Source organism: Typopeltis vanoorti, chromosome 9 (genome assembly GCF_054136105.1).
Source record: "Typopeltis vanoorti isolate ZY-2024b chromosome 9, IOZ_Tvanoo_1.0, whole genome shotgun sequence".
Lineage (NCBI taxonomy): Eukaryota > Metazoa > Arthropoda > Arachnida > Uropygi > Thelyphonidae > Typopeltis > Typopeltis vanoorti.
Window position 1 is genome coordinate 91,993,682 of NC_143557.1, and position 19,513 is coordinate 92,013,194.

Genomic DNA, 19,513 nt, shown 5'->3' on the forward strand with positions numbered 1-19,513 from the left:
GAGTGAAATATGGAGTAATAAATTATATTTTGTTTTCTCTTACATGTGTGAAGCTATTAAACTTCTAATAAATGATTCCAGTTTAGATAACCATAGAATATCAGGCTTGACAAATGCACACATCCTTTCTTTTTTTTTTTTTTTTTTTTGTGTTTATCATGGTAGCAAATGAAATAATTGGATATTAAAAGAGCAGGAGTGAAAGATATGGGAGGTCATCATTCCACACAGGAAGTACCCAGACGCCAGTCCCGGTGTAGCCACAGACAGTGTTCCTTTCTCCATACACACATGCATGCAAGCTGCTCTACTGTAACTCCTTCTGGGTACAATCTGGTAAAGTAAGCAGCAGGATTACTTTTCCAGCTAATTGGGAAGTCTCCTGAAGAGTTACCAACAGGTTCAGTCCCATGTGTCTGGTGATTGGCCTGCAGAAACTGCTTTACAGCTGCACCCTCAAATGTAGGAGGTTCTGGCTGCCTAGTTAAGAGATCACAATGTGGAGAGCATGAAGCCTTCACCTGCACTGCATTTTTATTGTTAGGAATAAATTGAAGAGTAAAGCTGGGATGTAGCTTGTTTCCAGTTCTACGAATTAGTTAAAATTAACTATCTTGGCTGTAATATGCTACATTGAAGTAATAGATCCAAAACATGAAATTAATTTGTCAAAATTATAGCCTATATACATTATTATATGCAGATGATAAAATCTTAATTGCTAATACAAATGAACTACAGTTAGCTCTAAACAACCCTGACAAAATTGTTACATAATATGGCATGAGAATATCTTCTTACAAAACAAAAGTTGTAGTATTTAAATCAAGTGAACTAATGAGAAGCACAATAGTTTAAATTACACACCATTTGTAAAAGTTATTACATTTTAACTATCTTGGCTGTAATATGTTAAGTTGAAGAAACGATCCAGAACTTAAAATTAATAAATTCATCAAAAATGATACTCATTATTACCAATATCTTTAAAACCAAATTTAGTACAAAAAAGTACAGTATTAGGAAAATATTCGTGTTTTAGCTAAACCTCTTGTATTTTGGGGGAGTGAAACAAACAATGAAAAAAAAAAATTTTTTTTTAATTCAGCAAAAATGAAATTTTTCAGAACAATAGGTTATACTAAACTAGATTTTCAAAAAAAAATACAAGATTCAACTTTACAAACAATAGAATTATAGAAATAAATAGATTCAGCACATTAATATAAAAGTCACTGAATAGACTACCAAAAAGAATACTGAAATATAAACAAGAAGGAAGCAGAAGATTCTTTAAAGAGATTATGTGTGTGACAATCCATAACAGGCCTAATACTATGAAAGAAAGGAGGTAGTGCCTGGTTGTCTAAGTGGTGGTATTTATGTTTTGTAGGTTGGAAAATGATTTTTTTTTTTTTTTTTTTTTTTTTTTTAGAACTGAATTGTAACTTTACAATTAATTGTGTTAGTTTTCAAGAGAGTTGAACAGTACTAGCATCTTGTCCACTGGCCATGATAAGACCTAGTTTCCCTTGTGCACTGCTCATGCTTCCTCAAAGCATGATTCTGCCAGAATAAATAGTAGCAGAATTATGCATTAGCTGGTCTTGAAACTTCCTGGATACATTTCCATCAGTTCAGTCTTCTCATCCATATTAAATAATGGCTGGCTTGTGAAACTCCTTGACTACTATTATATTATAAAGGCGGGAGATTATGGGTCTCTACAGTATGTTTGATATGTCCTTGAAGGGTATATAACTGTATGTAAGATAAGAAAGAAATGATAGAAGCAGCCAAAGTGCCTGCTCTTGCAAAGACCATGCCTGACCGCAGCCATTTCATGTTCCCAGTAAACAAGGTGGATTAGATTATGTTTGACGAGAAGTTATATTCTTGTTTTCATACTTGTTTTACTGAAGGGCGAGAACAGAGAAGTTCGTACATGAAATATCTTCCTGATTAGATCACTTGATTTTACATTAAGTTTGTCTTGTGTTACATGATGCATAGCATACTACTCACTGCTTGGATAGGAATAATGCTATGTGTTATTAGGAGAGGGGTCACTACAATTCAACTGTTATTCAGGCAGAAAATTTGTTCAAAATCTGTGACTGGGGTTCCAAAAATTGTATGAGTTGGAAGAAATTTGTCATTCTTCTGTAAACCTTGTGAAGTGATCTGAAAAGATTTCTTATTGTTCCATCTGGAATACTCCAGAATGCTGGGTTTCTTTAGTTTTGCTGCAAGACAAGACACTGAACCTTGATTCTTTAAGGCAAGTGCCTGTTTCTGTCCACAGTAATTGCTTTCTCTCATGCTCTTTAATAAATGTCATTATTGATAATGGAAGCTAAACTCATTGAAAGAAGCTATATCTCCTTATACACAAAGTAAAATGGTGTATTGCCATGTTATTACAAATACCCTAGATTACAGATAATTATAGTAGGTTTTTCTTATTAGGATGGCAAATAAATTGTACTTGACAATTTGTTTTCATTTCTGAGCACAGGCAAATAAGTTTTCTCATAAAATGTAATTCAGGTTACCATAATAAGGAACAGAACTCCCTAGAATACTCAAAACTTCTCTAGTCAGCTGCCTCAACGTACAAATAATGTAGTCATGAAGATATTTCACTTATAATCTTCTGTTTGCTGTACAACGAATATATATATATATATATATATATATATATATATATATGCAATGAGCACAGAAATCACGAGGTCACAGCTGTAATGAGCATAATGTCATAATGATTTTAATTTATGCATATTCCCATACATATAGTTACTCACTTTTATAATAAGCGTACTACACTGGTATACCATACAATTTTTGGTAACTATGCAAATAGTCTTAGTTGCTCAGGTTTGTGGGATATAAAAAAAAAAAATTTCTTGGAATAGACAAAATTGAAAGGGAGTGACTACTTTTATCACCATCTGTGTTGGATTATAGACTAGTTTATAACCTAATCTTCAGATTAAATTAATCTTTGTCCCTTTGAGATCCATTTCCACTCTGCTTACCTCTCCAGTGTCTATCCCTCTTTCTTTACTTTACCCAAACACTACTGCGATTGTAAAATCAGTTAAAAACAAACCCTTCTGTTGGTTTGTAAATATTTCGAAATTATTTGTTAGTTACAACATAGTACCAACTATGTCTTTCTTTGTCCTCTTCAACAGTATCGACATTGTGAAAAATACAGATGTTTATATATTGGCACTAGAAAACAACCAAAAAAAATTTAGAAAGTTCGAGCTTACAAACGTTTATGAAACATTTGCTTCAATGGTTCACTACAAAGAAGTGCTGGATTCTCAATACACAGTCTAATCTCAAAGGCTCAAGTGGAAAAATTTGCTAAACAATTTGTACACGGTGATTTTGTATGTAACAATAGTTGGCTGGATCTATTTAAAAATCAGTACATCATTTATGCAAAAATTATTGGAGAATCTCAATCTGCAGATCCAATAATAGCAAACGAATGTACTGTTTTTAATTATAGAGAAATCAGTTGTTTAATATTAAGTGTATTGTAGTTTATACAAACATATTATTATTAAGAAAGACCTCCAGGGAGTCAGGAACTCATCAAGGGAGGCCATAATATTTGCTCCAGCTGTCATACCTGTTCTTGAATTCATTCTTGCTACTCACACACAAACACACACAATATCCAACGGCAATCCATTCCAATCATGCACTATTCTATAAGAGAAAAATCTAGCCCTCCCTTCTTGACAGCATTCATTCTTAGCTTCCATGGATACCCTTGCATCCTTTCCCCACCTTCCATAAAATGAAAAATTCCATCTACTGAAATTCTTTATAACCCTTTCAGAGTTTGTAAGTCTTAATCATACCACCCCTCTTTCTCCTGTTTGCTAGTGTCTGCAATGTCTACAGATTCTCAATCTGTATTCCACAATCCTGATATCATTTTTGATACTCTCCTTTGTACTCTCTCTCTCTCCCCACTATATCAGAATCACCACAGTGATTCTGATATAGTGGAGAGACCAGATCCTCGAGCGGAAGTTCGAGTAAGGCCTTATAGGCCTTGTATATTCATACAAATAATATCTAAGTATGTAATTCTATTTTTCTTTTTTTTTCTCTAATACTTTTGTTTGTTGTTTTTTTATCCATTTTTCTTGAGTAATTGAAAATTAAAAAAAAAATAGGAGGTAGATTTAACTCATCACTGATAGTGAGTAATGGTTATTATAAGAAAAGTAGGGGCTCCGCCTACGTCCCCCCCATATTCCGGACTGGTAGGCCAGTTCTCCTTGAATTCTAATGACTCGAATTTTGAAGACTCAACACTTATGGTAGCCCCTGAGTGCCGAATCTTTAAAAGGGGGCTCTTCTCCCCCCCGGTGCCTACGACGCCTGAGTTCTTGACTGGTAGGCCGGTTCTCCTTGAATTCTGATGACTCAAATTTTGTAAACTCAAAGGGGGGTTCTGTCCAAACCCCCCCCCCCCCCCCCCCCCAAGTTCCTGACTGGTAGGCTGGTTCTTGAAATTCTGATGAGTCGAATTTTGAAAACTCGACAGGAGGGGTATCCCCTGTCGAGTTTTCAAAATTGGCAGAGGAGACTTGAACGGACACATAGAAAGACAGAATAGCAACTGTGGAAAGGTGCATGGTGGCCATGGAGTGAGAATGGACCAGGAAGGAGAGGATTGTGGACTTCGCAATAGCGTTTGGTCTGACAATTGTGAACTCGTTTTTCTGCAAGAGGGAAGAACGTTTGATAATATTTAGACGTAACAACAGTTCACAGATTGACTACATTTTGACTAGAAGAAAACATCTTAAGGAAGTAACGAATTGTAAGGTAATCCCAACAGCACCAGCTGCTGTGCGCAGTCTTTAAAATAAGGTCGAAGATAAGAATCTTTGGAAGCCATGGGATGAAGACAATTAAGTGGTTTCGCTTAAAAGAAGAGAGTGGGAGGAACCATTTTAGGAAGAGGGTGTTAGAGAGGATTTCGGATGGACTAGAAGGTGTGCAAGAATTGATGGAGACATAATTCAAAAGCAATTCTAAGCTGTGCAATCGAGGTGCTTGGCGAAACATCTGGAAAGATTAGAGAGCAGAAGGAGGGTTGGTGGTAGAATAATAATGTACAAGAAGCAGTGACAGCTAAGAGGAAGGCAAAGCAGAAGTGGAAAGAGGGCAGAGAGAAAGCGAGAAGCCAAGAGAGTTGTTGCGAAGGCCATGGCATATCAAAATCTTTATGATCAATTAGAAACAAATGAAGGACAGAGAAAAATTTATCGATTGGTGAAATGTAGAAATAAGGCATCAAAGGACATCTTACATGTCAGGCATATCAAAGACTCTGGAGGTGAATATAAGAAACAGATGGAGAATATACTTTGAAAGGCTTTTGAATGAGGAAAATCTGAGAATTCACAGAGAAGATGGGCAGCTTTATGAGGAGATGGTGCAGAACATCAGTAGAGTGGAAGTGAAGGAGGTCATAAAGAGAATGGAAAATGGGTGGGCCCTGACAGGAGGCACGGAAGGCACTAGGGGAAGAGGGAATTGACCTGCTGTGGGACCTATTCATAAAAGTTTGCCAACAGGAAAACACTTCATCTAGCCAGTAAACACTCCCGAGGAGTGTTTACTGGCTAGATGAAGTGTAAGGCTTTTAAGCTATATATGTTGGGATTTCAGTGAAATCGAGGCTACTAGTGTTCAATGCCTAATCTTTTATAGCGAATTACATTGTTCTGCCTCGTGATAAATTATTGCTCTCATCAGCAGGATTATTTTCCTATCTGTATGTTTTGTTTTCATATTGAGAAGAACTAACAATATTGTTATATTCTTTTCAGAATCATGTCTCTCTCTTACTTATGCTGTTGAAGTGTTCTTTGGCAAAGCAGTATCCATCTGGAAAGTTATCGCTATTAATTATTCATTGTTCATTTATTATTTATATTGTGGTTTGTGATATTCCCTCTGCACAAAAAAAAAATATATATATGTAAAAATAAAAGCCAATATTATCTAGATGGTGTGCAAACTATCACATCCCACCTACCTCATTTTTCATCTGTGCAGTTAGTGATTCCCATGTTTTTGATGTAATTCCAAATAATAGTTTGTAATTTGTATTACATGCCCATTAGAAAAAAAAATACTGTTCATATTATGGATGCAAATACTATATACATGGAAACAAACACAAGTATGAATGTCCTTTTAACAGAAACATTTTGGATTCCAGATACTTTCATATGCTAGTTAAGAATCAGATTTGAAGACTAAGCAGATGCTTATTCTTCTGTTGGATGTTGTGTATCTTATTAAATAAATCCTTTTCTGAAACATATAATCAAACTTTTTTAAATTCTACTAGTTTATTACACAGTATGGCATGCTTTTTCAAGCATTTAGTCGAACAAATTGAATACTTTATAAAAGCAGAATAAATCTTGAAATATGAACCAACATTAATGGAATGGTGGTTTAAGATTCATCATTAAAATTGATAGTGCTTAAGAAAGTAGTAGAATATTTTTTTTTAAGTCTTAATTTTATTGTTATGCCAGGATTTATTTAATAAGAAAGAAATGAATTTTGTGTATTGAAGTAGTTTATTTTCACTTCACAAAACTAAGTGAAAGCAAATGATGAGTACCACAACAACCATTGCAAAAATTAAAGATATTCTCTTTGATGGAGACTCAAAAAGTTTGTAATGCATTTCAGTTAGAATTCATTTTCAGTGAAAATCATTAATTTTTAGTATTGTAAGAAAGGTGACCTTGCTTTCCATGAAGAAAATTTCAAACATATCTGTGATAGTAAATAAGTTTTTTCAAAGTATCGCATTTTGCTTTTAAATTTCTCTACCTGAATGTTTCATGACTTCTTTAAGATGCATATCTATGGTTTGCATATCCCTCTTCTGTTCATGTTTTGTTTCAGAGTCATGTGGCGGTTCTGTGGAACATATCCTTGCCAGTTATCTCCTGAATTCTTAGAGAATGCGAATGTCTCCAAATAGTTTTCAGTCTTGAATGTATTTCAAGACTTTGCCATACCAATACTGTTTAACAGTATTGGTATTGCAAATGGTGTATTCTCTCAAGTACTATCATGATGTTGATAATTCTTCTGCTATAGTTTAGGAAAGGTTTCAACAGTCGAGCGGGGGGAGGGGGAGGGGGAATCAGGATAGTCCCAAGTAGTAATAATGGCCTGCAGAACAGCATAAATTATCTAAATTTCAGATGAGACTTAAGATGTTAATTTATCTGCTTTTAATGGTAAACCTAATTAGCGTTAATTATTCTATAGTTCTCATAAAAATAATTCTAATATGTTATATACTAACATATTGTTAACATAACTATGAGAGATTGCATATACCTCTTTCCTGAATCATGCATAGTTATTTAGTGAATAATGATTATTATTTTTTCTTTTCTGATTTCTGTGTAGGTGCTGATAAACCCACCTCTCCAAGATTAACACTTAGATTCCAGTCTATTAGAACAAGGGATGACAAAAACACTGGAGGCTCCAAAGTTAATGACATTAGTTCATCACATCCAAAATATCAATCATATTGTGTTACTATGGAAACTAAGGGTGATGTTTATGAATTTAGAAAAGATGATGCATCTGTTTCTTCCACACAGAGTTCAGCTTCCACACCAGATAGCGAATTATATGAGCTTAAAGTTGATGTTGTAAGTAGCAGTAGTGGAAAAGAGACCGATGTATCTTTAAACATGAAAGACTGCAGGAAGATGAGTGAGAATATTGATGGGTTTGACCAACCTACTTATGTTGAGAAAGTTGAAAGTACAGAGATAGGAAATTCAAAATTAAATGGTGGTCGAGTGTCAGCTGATTGTAGTACTAGAGAACATGATTGTACTAGTGATGCTGAAAAGGAAGAGACTAGACGTAAAAGGAGAAAAAGTAGTGATAATTCTGCAAACAGACATTCTGCTTCAGTTCATAGTAATTTACAAAGATCCCACAGGAGTCAGAGTTGTAGGATGGGTCATCAAGATGTACATACTGATCGCAGTCCGAAATCTAGAAAACGTGGAAGTTTATCCAGTTCAGATACTGAAAGCAATCAGAGTGATGGTGATGCTCAGGCACAAGAAAGGACCTTATTATCTGAATCATCTTCTGTTCATCATAATGGAGCTCCATCTAGTGGACCTCATTCACCTAAAGTTCCTCCTTTAAAAATTGTATTACCCTCAGGTTCAGGAAATTTAGAATCTGAAACCAGAGAAAGAAACAAAGTGTCATCCTCCAAACAAGCCTTACCTTATGTTGTAAATACAACAACTGAAACAGCAGATAGTGGAATTGTAGAGTCAACAGTGAACTCTCTTCATGATAATAGTCGAGAAAGTGGAAAGACTGAAGTAACTTCATCTAAACTTAGAGAAGATACCCACCCTCCTGAAGAACGCTTCCAAAGAGTAACAAGAAGTAGTCACCGCATGCAAGCAGCTATGGCAGGTTCTTCTACACAGTGTCACAATACAGACTCTGGTGCTCACTCAAATATGGTCTCCTCAAGTGGACAGAAGGGAGATTCTGGAGAAAGCTCAACAGATGAGCACCATCAAACTCAAGCTGAATTTCATCCACGTAAAAGAAAATTGAGACCTCGTGATAATGGGGATGGTAGTTCACAGCAACCATCTTCTGCTTCTTCTTCCAATGAAGATTCCCAGCAACAACATCAACTTTTAAATTGTTATCAAATGTATCTGAGCATTAGAAAGCAGGTAGGTATTATTATCTTATATTATAGGTATCTTTAGTATTATTATTGAAAAAAGAAAACATTCATAGAACACACCCATGATTACATATATATATATATATATATATATATATATATATTATGCTAATTAATTAGTATTTAGGATTAAACTGTGATGGGGCAGTTGTCCACTGTGTTCGTGTAAACTTTATACTGCAGAAAGTGCATTCAGACTTGCTGTGCTAAAAGGTGGACATTAAGAAGATAAGGTTCCAAAAAATGTAAAGTTAAAAGATTGCCACCTAACTTCTTTTAGAGAATGAAAAGGCTTAGAAGATATTTTAATTTTGTCTTTCTCGTAAGTGTCAGAAGTAGTTATGTAAAGAAATGATACAGTATCATTCATGATACTGTATTCAAAATTATGAAGAAATACAATTTTACCACTGCTTACAAACCTATCAACCAAATTTACAACTTGTTACCTTCTCCTAAGGACAAACTCTCACCTTTGATGTTGCCTGGCATTTATGAGATTCCATGCTCATGCATAGTCTTACTTTGGACAGACAGGTAGGTCTGTTCAGAAACGCATCTCGGAACATCAAGACCACATTCGTCTTTTTAAACCGCAGAAATCTGGCCTCTCTCAACATGGAATTGAAAATCCAAACCATAGGATCCATTGGGAAAAGTCTAAACTTTTACATAGATCTTTATATAAACATGAACGTTTATACAAATAAAGTTCTGAAGTCCTACTACACAGACCAAACTTAAACCACAACGACATTCTTACTATTCCTAAAGTATGGGAAATTATCATACAAAATTGTGTTAAATAATTATTATTATTATTGTTTTTTTTTTTTTTTTGATTCTGTAGTAATCATGCACCCTAACTGTATGTTATTCCTATTATTGTTTTAAAGTACTGTACTGATGATGTCCTAAGATACTTAGGATGAAATATTTATAATTAAATAATTTTCACTGTGGTTAATACGTGTGTTTCTTTTAATTATAATCGCACCACAGGTTTCATTATTTAAAAAAGTTCTAATCAGGATAACTCATTGATTCATATTGATTTTATGTTATTTAATATTATTAATTAATATCTTTATTTCAATCATGTCTCTGCTTAATAATATTCCCTTTAATACTTAGTGAAATAACATCACTCGGCTTTTTCTATTTTTTAAATGATCTATTGTTAGTATTCCACCTTGTATTTTTTTAAAACTGTTCTTGTAGTGCCACTGAAGATGGTCTGCAATTTTCAGACCGAAATATTTGGCTAATTAAATATCTTTCTTGTGTTTGCGTGCTTATATTATTGAAGTCATATTTACCTATATGAGTTGCCAAAAGATGTCTCACCTTATTATTAAATTACTTTGGATATAGAGAAGGATGTTGGAAGTTTTTTTTTTTCCCACTTGGTTAGACTATAATAAATTTAATTTAATCCTTTATCCAAGTGTAAGCAAACGAAGTTTGTACCTGAAGTATCTTCAGGACTGAGGCAACTCATGGTAAAGGTGGATCAAGCTCTCAAGGAGTTGGGGGACAGGTTCTGACTACGATTCTGTATAAAAAAAAATATATATATATATATAGTTTGAATCAAAAGACATATTTGACTTAATTTTCCCTTCACAGCATAATTTCAGATTTTAGTCACTCAGCAATCAGAACACTATGCTACTTACTGCCTTCTTTATGCTTTGCATTTGAGTTCCGTTTATGCCACAGATATTCTCTTAAAGTGGATTTTTAAAAAAAAAATGGGCAATATTTTAGCACGCTGCACATGCACTATTATATTTGAAGGAAATAATAAAATATGATAAAATTGACTTAACGTTTACTGTAAATTAAATTTTCAGGATCTGAACATTTTAGAACTAACTGGAAGTGTTCTTTGATATAGATAACATCTTAGTTAGATGAGATTTACATAGAACATTTTTCAGTATTATACACTCCTTAACACTAGTTAATTTCCCTTCTTCATAAGGAATGGCAATTCCTAACAGCAATATAAACTTTTAAATTTTAAATTGTCATCAAATGTATCTGAGCATTAGAAATCAAGTTGGTAGTTTTTAAGAGAAAAAAAAAAAAAAGAGAGAGAGAAAGAGTAAAACATAATTCAGGGAACATCTTTGTGTTATGAGGATGCAAAAAACATGCTGTTGAAATTCAAATATGATTTATTAACTTACAACTGTGATTGTAATGCTCTCTCAAACAGCAACTGTACACCATGAAACCATTCAAATTCTATCAGGAAACATTATGCAGGAAAGATCTATAATTCTGGCTTCTTGCATAAATGCCATGTTCTGGTGCTAAGTTATTTCTATAGTGGGCTGCATTGTTTAACATATCTGTATGAATGCATTAGATATACTTTTGTGTAAAATTTTGATCAGGAGGAGGGAAAAAAGAAAACATGTGTATTTTAGGTTATACATATATATAAATATAAACTCAGCAAGAAGATGAGGTGAAGGAATGTAATGCATTGGAGATTATCTGAGATGTTCCAAATTCCCAGAATGATCTTACAAGTATGGGGAGTCAGCTAGATCTATGTCACTGCATGTTTGGAAGATGTCTGTGCAATCAAGTGCAATAAATAAATATCATTGATAAATTATTTAATATTGCATAGTTTTGTTTGCCTTGCGTCTCTTAGTGCATCTTTTTGTGTGTTTTTGGTGTGTTATAATTTATAATTTGATAAAATACGTGGCAAGTAAGTACGGCCAGTAATGATGGTTCGCCATCTTTATAAAAGAACGGTAGTATAAAAGAGATGATTCAGTGTACTAGCTGCGAAATGTGCGGTCGGAGTGTGGTTAGATGATAATAAAGGAGTGAATGTGTGTAGAAAATGTAGGGAGAATGAGAAATTGAAGAGTATTTTGGATCGTGAGTGTGATATTTTTGTCAAACTTCAGAATGAAGAAAATAGGGATATGACAAGAAACGGCGAAATTGTACCAGAGTATTGTGAGAGTGTGAATGTAGAAAGTGTGAATGATAGTATTAATGGTTTCACTGAGAATAAAAAAGATGAGATAGACGCAATGAATGAGATCGCGTTGTTGAATGGTGCGATACAAAGGGCAAAACAGCAGCTAGAGCATATGAGCAAAAGTCGACTGAATGAACCAGCCAATAATAAAAAGTATGACAGGAAAAATAGACATATGAGTGTGAACATGAACAAAATGAAGGATAGAGTGCTGTATGGAGACTCGTTAGTACGAGGTGTGATAGTAGAGGATTTGACAAAATCGTACCAACCTGGTGCGACCATAAAGGATGTAACTGAGTATTAGAGAGCAAAAGAAAAGGGTGAAAGAAATGATTGTTGTGGCAGGTACGAATGATTTGAAAGGAGACAAAATAGAAATGATAGAAGACCTGAATGAATTGTTTGAAGTAGCAAAAGAAAAGAGTGAGAGAGTTAGAATGATTAGTCTTTTGCCACGGTATGACAGTGAAATGTTTAAAAGGAGGGCCATAATTGCGAATGACTTTATGCATGGGTTATGTATGACGAGTGGTGTGGAATTTGTGGACGTGTGGAGTGAGTTCGATGGGCGAAAGGATCTATATAAGATGGATGGCTTGCATTTGAATTGTTATGGTGTAAGAAGACTTGAGAAAGTGTTGCTGAATGTGTTGGATGTGCAAATTCAGGGAAACTAGATTTATTAAGGGGAGCAGTTGAATGTAAGAATGAATATAATATGCCCGAGCAAATAAGGACAACAAATCAGAGTGGGATAGTTAATATAAGGCATCAAGGTAGGGTTGGGGCTAATGGGGGTCTTAAATTCATGTACACTAATGCTAGGAGTATTAGGAACAAGAAGGAAGAGTTTTTGGCCATGGTTGGCACTTCCAGACCACAGGTTATTGGTATTAGTGAAACATGGCTGACTGTAGATGATATAGCTAGTGGGATTGAATGTGATGGGTATAGTGTGTTCAGGAATGACAGGGAGAATAAAATGGGGGAGGAGTATTGTTGATGATAGCTGATGAGCTGCAGCCAAGGAGAATAGAAGTTGAATTGCAGGATAGAGAAAAGAGCACATTTGAGACCATTTGGTGTGAGATTGTGGCTAGCAGAACTAAATATACAATTGGGTGCTGCTATAGACCAGGTGATGGAAAAGATGGTGGTGACAGTATGCACAAGCAAATAGAAGAAATGAGTGGAAGGAGGGTGATTATTATGGTAGATTTCAACTATGGTCGCATTAATTGGAGTGAGGAGAGGACACATGGGAGGAAGGAATTGGATTTTATGCGGTTATTAAGGGATAACTATCTGCGACAGCATGTAATGGAAAATACTAGGGGTCAGAGAGTGCTTGACCTAGTAATTACATCTGAGGATTTGGCTGTAACAAATATGACCACGTTGCCACCAATCGGTAAGAGTGATCATAGGGTCTTGACTTGGGAGGTGGCTAAAGGTGTAGAATTTTCAATTAAGACAGGGTACGTGTGAAATTATCGGGCTGGAAAGTATGACAAACTTAGGAGTTTGATTGGTTCAGTGCCATGGCATGTACAACTGCAAGGACTAGAAGTCGATAGTGCATGGGAGGTAGTTAAGAAGTGTTTGCATGAAGCAATGGCTGGCTGTATACCTAGAGCGAGTCCATCAACTAGGGGTTAAATGGATGAATAACACCATTAAGCTTGAGCTGCAAAAAAAGAAACAACTATGGAGGGGATTTAAGGAGAAAGGTGACCGGCATGCACATGAACAGTATAAAGCGCAGGCCAGAAGGGTAACGCGTGTGGTAAGAAAAGCAAAAAAGGATGACGAAAGAACATTGGCCATGCAGGCTAAAGAGAATCCTAAACAGTTTTTTAGACATGTAGCAAGTAAAATGGAAAAGGTACATGGCAGAATGATTTTAAAGAATGATGATGGTAGGGAGGTAACTGAATCAGTTGATATAGTTGAGTTACTGAGTGAGCACTTTGCAAGAATATATGATCCAGGTGGTGACATTGCAGAAACAAATGTACCAGTAGATTATACGGGAATTGTGGTGAATGAAGTGGAGGTGAGTAGTCTATTGCATAACCTCAATGTCAATACATCTGTGGGATTGGATGGTATACCAGCTCGTGTTGTAAGAGAAGCAGCTAAAGAATTGTCGGTACGCTTGACCATTTTGTTTAATTTGAGTCTTGGGTCTGGGTTAGTCCCGAGGGGTTGAAAGAGGGGAAAATAGTTCCACTTCATAAAGGTGGTTCCAAGACTGCTGTTGTAAATTACCGACCGATTAGCATATCAGGAATCATTGTCAAGGTCTTAGAGAAATTAGTCAAGAAAAGAATACAGGATTGGATAGATGAAAATGGGATATTGTATGGGGGACAACATGGTTTTGTGAAGGGTAGATCATGCCTCAGTAACTTACTCACGTTTTATAACACAGCGACGGCTGAACTGGATAGGGGTAATGGGTTTACAGTAATACTATTGGACCTTGCCAAGGCTTTTGATAGGATACCACATGGAACCCTAATCAGTAAACTGGAGCAGATGGGGATAGATATAGGGTTGGTGAGATGGATAGGAGGGTGGTTGAAGGAGAGATACCAGAGAGTGGTTTATTCAGGAGTGGAGTCTAAAAGACGGCTTGTGACTAGTGGAGTGCCACAGGGCTCTGTTCTTGGACCACTGCTTGTCAATTTGTTCATCAGTGATATAGGAAAGGATTTGAGAGAAAGTGTTCACTTGTTTGCTGATGATGCAAAGTTGGGTAGAGCAATTATGAGTGCACAGGATGTCAAAATTTTACAGGATGATTTGGATAGTTTGGAGGACTGGGCTAGGAAAAATGGATGTCAATTTAATGTGGTAAAGTGTAAGGTTATGCACTTTGGGGTGAAAAGAATAGCAGCAGTATACGCATTGGTGGAACCATACTTCAGGAGATTGATGAGGCCAGGGATTTGGGAGTGTTGGTGGATAGGGAATTGAAGCTTAGTGGGCACATTGCAAAAGTGACTAAAACAGCTCACTAAATCACTTGGCTTCTGAAAAATACTTTAACATGCAGAGACAAACAAGTTGTTCCTCTGTATTGAGCCTTGATAAGACCCCATCTGGACTACTGTGCCCAGTTATGGGCACCAGGCTTTCTTCGTGATGGGGCGGAAGTGGAGAGGATCCAGAGACGAGTGACCAAGATGAAGATGATAGCAGGTCTGTGGAATGAACCTTATGAGAATAGGTTGAAGATTTGTGGGTTGCAGAAATTGGTCGATAGGCGAAGGAGGGGTGATATGATTGAGACATTCAAATTACTGAAGGGTTTCTATAAGATTGATCCAGAAGATATTTTTGAAAATATGACTGCTGGTGGGAGGACTAGGGGCCATGAATGGAAGCTTGGCAAGAGCATGGTTGACAAGGGTGTTAGAGCTAGGTTTTTTACTTGGAAAGTAGTGAATGAGTGGAATAAGCTTCCAGAGTGTTGTGGGTGCTACGACCCTGAATGAGTTCAAGGCAAGGTATGATAGATACTGTGTGAATGTTGAATAGTTGTTCTTGACATGATGTTAGGGCCTCCCTCGATGAGTCTGTCGACTCCTTGGAGTTGCCGGAACAATAATAATAATAATAACCTTAAGTCATATCAAAACAATCAAGTCATTCCTTTTGGCAGAAAAATGAATAAATGGAACTTAGAATAATGCATTCCCATCAAGTTTTGTACAGTTACACAAAAGCACAAGCAAAACTGTAGACATGTTAAGAGTCTTTTATGGTGATGTTGCCATGAAAAAGTGTAATGTATTTGAGTGGCATAAGAGGTTTACAGAGGGTTGGGAAGATGTAAGATATGAAAGAACTGGGGTGACCACTAACTCATCAGTGGAAATGTAAAAAGAGTTGGCATTTAGTTTGAGCTACACTGACAAGTGTACATTTTTTTTTATGTTGCTCCCACCCACAAAAAGTTATTTGCAAACCTCTAGTACATTTTGTACCATGGGTGGGCCAATGGTATTTTTCTATTTTTTACATAGTCTGGACCCTGCTCTAGAGACCAAACATGGAATATTTTCAAGCCACTTCGGGCCTCCAATAAGTGGAGAGGTGGTTTCACACCAGGCAATGAAACATCTCTAATTGAAAAACAATTGCTAACATCTATGGCCACATCCAGATTCGAACCTGCAGCCTGTTGGTTGGAGAGTGGGTATGTTAACCACTCAGCCAACCAGGCCAGCAAAAAGAATTATATTCAGACAGAGGAAGATTTTGAAGGATCAAAATTTCTGCAAAAATGTTTTTATGAATTTTGAATGAAAAGTAAAAACAGCAGTGGTTTGATGTTTGTTCTGATCTTTCATCACGTAGAGGTTTTGATAGTTATTACAGGTGATAACACTTGATGTTTTCAATATGATTTTGATGCAAAATACCAAAGCATGCATTGTAAAACATCATTTTCACCAAGGTATAGTTCATTTCAAATTCATTAAACAAGAACAAACAGTGAACCAACAATGTTATACTGTTCATAGGAAATCTGAACTTTGGACAAATAACTAGATTACCCATCATAACACTGCCCCTGCACATGAGGCAGTAACTGTAAGTTTCTGGCTAAAAAATCATTCGTAAAACTGCACTGTCCTCTGTGTTTACTTGGCCCTGTGTTGTGTTGTGTTCAACTTTCAGCTGTTCCTCGAACTGAAGAATGCCATGAAAGGATGCAGACTTTGACATCCACTTACGTGACAGTAATAAAAAGCATTTCAGAAGAACAGTTCCAGAAATGTTTTAAAAAATAGCAGCAGCATCTAAGTGCATTGCTACACATGGGGATTACTTCAAAGGCAACAGTAGCCACTAGTCTTCTTTGGCTTCTTGCTATCTGCTGTTTGATATAGGCTTCCCAATTAACTTTCCAGTTCTGTCTTTAGCCAGCGTCCACCATCTCATGTCAAGCTTTCGTAGATCATCCCTCCATCTTGTTCTGTGGTGATCTTTCAATCTCTCAGTATCTAATCAGTGCTTAATCTTGCCCACCTTTCATCTAGTAGTCTTACTAATATGGCCAGCCCATCACAATATCTTCTATCCCAGACATCTCTCTAGTTCTAGTGTTTCTTATTCTACCCCATTTTGTTATGTGAAGCATTCTTCTCTTTAAGGCTCTTTGGGCCATCTGTCTTCACACAACCTATTTTCCTGTTTTTTATTTGCTGCCCATGTCTCACTTCCGTGGGTCTGCAGGTAAGCAAATAGCTTTTATGTATTCCAGATATTTAATCGTGACACCTTTGTATATGCGATAAAAGCCAATACAACAAATTATAAGGCAAGTCTAAATAAAGTGAGCAATTAGATACATTTATTAAAAAACGTGTTAAGCACAAAAATATGAAACTTACACTATTACTCAATTTTTATGATGCTTATAAAAATCGTTCTGTATACACAGTTTAAAACAATACTGTATTTCCTGCCATATATATAATAATAACCTCTGGTATTCAGTTGAGCAGCAGCACTGATTTTCAGGCATAGATAGCCTGAAATTCTTCAGGCCATCTACATTCCGTGGAAGTGTTGTACATACACAGTGCTTGACGTAATCTCAAAGGAAAAATCAGAGTTAGATATGATGACCATGTCAAATAGGCTGTAGGTTTTACCCATCAACCAGACCAATGCATATTCAAAAGGGTTGTTCGAACATCATAGATATAAGGAGTATGCTCTATCTTTTTGGAAGAAAGTTTTGGGTTTGTCCTCAAGGGGCTGTGGCAGTAATCATACCTCTAGCATATTGCAGTACTGTTTTTTTTTTTCAACAACAGCAACAAAAGATCCATAGAGTATCACATGTTGGGGCACAAACATTAACTTTTAGACTGTTTCATGAATGTCGAATCACTGTGTGTATTTTCAGAATGATATAGTATGGATATTATGTTGTTTGCTTATCTGGATGCATTCAGTGAAACATACTATTGATTAGAATATTGTATCATCCTTGATACAGGTCATCATGTCCATGCAAAATGTTTAGCATGCCACTGTTGTTTGGTGTCTACACCAAAGCATAAATGTCTTAGTGAAAAGTGTTACTGCGGAATTTCAGTTTTCTGTGGGCCGCATATAAATGCCTCACTAGAGTTTCCAAATGCCTGATATATATATTTTTTTTTTATCTTCTGGAATGGGAAATGATAGTTCCTGAGAATTCTCAAGAATTCCTGAAAATGTTATTTTATTATTTAATATTTGCTGAGAATTTTTATGTATGTTCTGGTGATAATATAAATATAGTACATAGCGAACTAAAATGAACCTTACATTTTAGTTTATATGGAAAAAAATTAAATTTTATTATTTACTAAAATGGATTTAATATCCACTTAATTTATATAAAATTTTATTATTATTAAACAAGTTTTAATGGTACTTGTGACATAGTAAAGATTAATAGACACACATATCCACAAGAATTTAAAAAATAAAAATAATAATTTTTATTATTGCAAATACTTGATGATTGCCAGAAATTAACTGGCCATCATCAATACATCAGCATAATCTCAAGGTGAAGCTAGAACAAAGAACGTTAATCCTATTTACAGAGTTGAGCCACATGCCAGAATGCCACTTTGTCATTTTATTTTGTAACTACCCATATGGTAGATTTAAATAATTACATTAAGGGTCAGGTCAGTTAAGATAATTAAGGATCAAAGCCAAATAACTGGGAGGTGGTTTCACATTGCCTTTTAGGAATATAGAGAATCAACTGGGGTTTCCAAACCAATCCTCACCTTCACATTGTGCGTCCTGTTATGTAGATATCTACTGGATATGTAGATATCTACTGAACGAACAAGAATGGACTGGCAATTTGGGGGCTTAGCCGACCAAATTGTATTTTTATATTGGCTTAAACCACAAATGCATATGATGGTACAACATGATGAGATTTCATGATGGCTGGGATGTCATCCATTAAACCCAACATCAGAAGAACTGGAGGTAGGAACCATCAATATCAGGAGTATTAATGGAAAGGAAATCAGACTTGCAGAAGAATTGGAAAATTACCATGTGGACATAATTGGCATTACTTAGACAATGAAGACAAAAACAGAGATCTTACAAAATTAGTATAGGATGTTATTTTCAGGCAGTAATGATCAAGGAAAGGAAGAAGTAGCAATAGCATTCAACACCAAACATGAAGGTAAACTTCTTGATTAGAGGGCAGTTCCAAGTAGAGTTATGTGGGCAAACTTCCCAAAATGGATAATGAAACTTATTTGTGCCTATGGTTGCACAGAAAGTTCTAAGGAAGAAGTGCAGAAATTTTTTGAGTCATTAGAACAGGAAGCTGACAGAAAGAAAATGGAAAAAGTGGCCCTTGTTGGAGAACAAGGACCACTGAACAGCAGAGTAGGAAATGAACCCCACCAGGCATATACGAACATTTTGGAAAAATTTGGAGAAAGGGGCATGGCTAATAATAATGGTAAGTATTTACTGAACTTCTACACGGGACACAGAGTGGTCATTACTAACACCATCTTTCAACATAAAGAGGTGCAACAAAAGTTCACATTGAGAGAAGACACAAGAAATAAAAGCCTCATTTACAATGTCATTCTTGATAGTGATATCATAATGCCGGT

The 19,513-nt window shown here is 35.7% G+C and overlaps 1 protein-coding gene across 3 annotated transcripts in view; it reads left to right on the forward strand.

The window, feature by feature from the left end:
- LOC150103247 (uncharacterized) overlaps positions 1 to 19,513 on the forward strand; it is a 444,168-nt gene that overhangs the window by 313,137 nt on the left and 111,518 nt on the right. For all 3 annotated transcript variants that reach the window (XM_090397399.1, XM_090397397.1, XM_090397398.1), the window contains exon 9: positions 7,489 to 8,807. In XM_090397399.1, the coding sequence (XP_090253525.1) occupies positions 7,489 to 8,807 (1,319 nt within the window). The remainder of the gene's footprint in view (positions 1 to 7,488; positions 8,808 to 19,513) is intronic.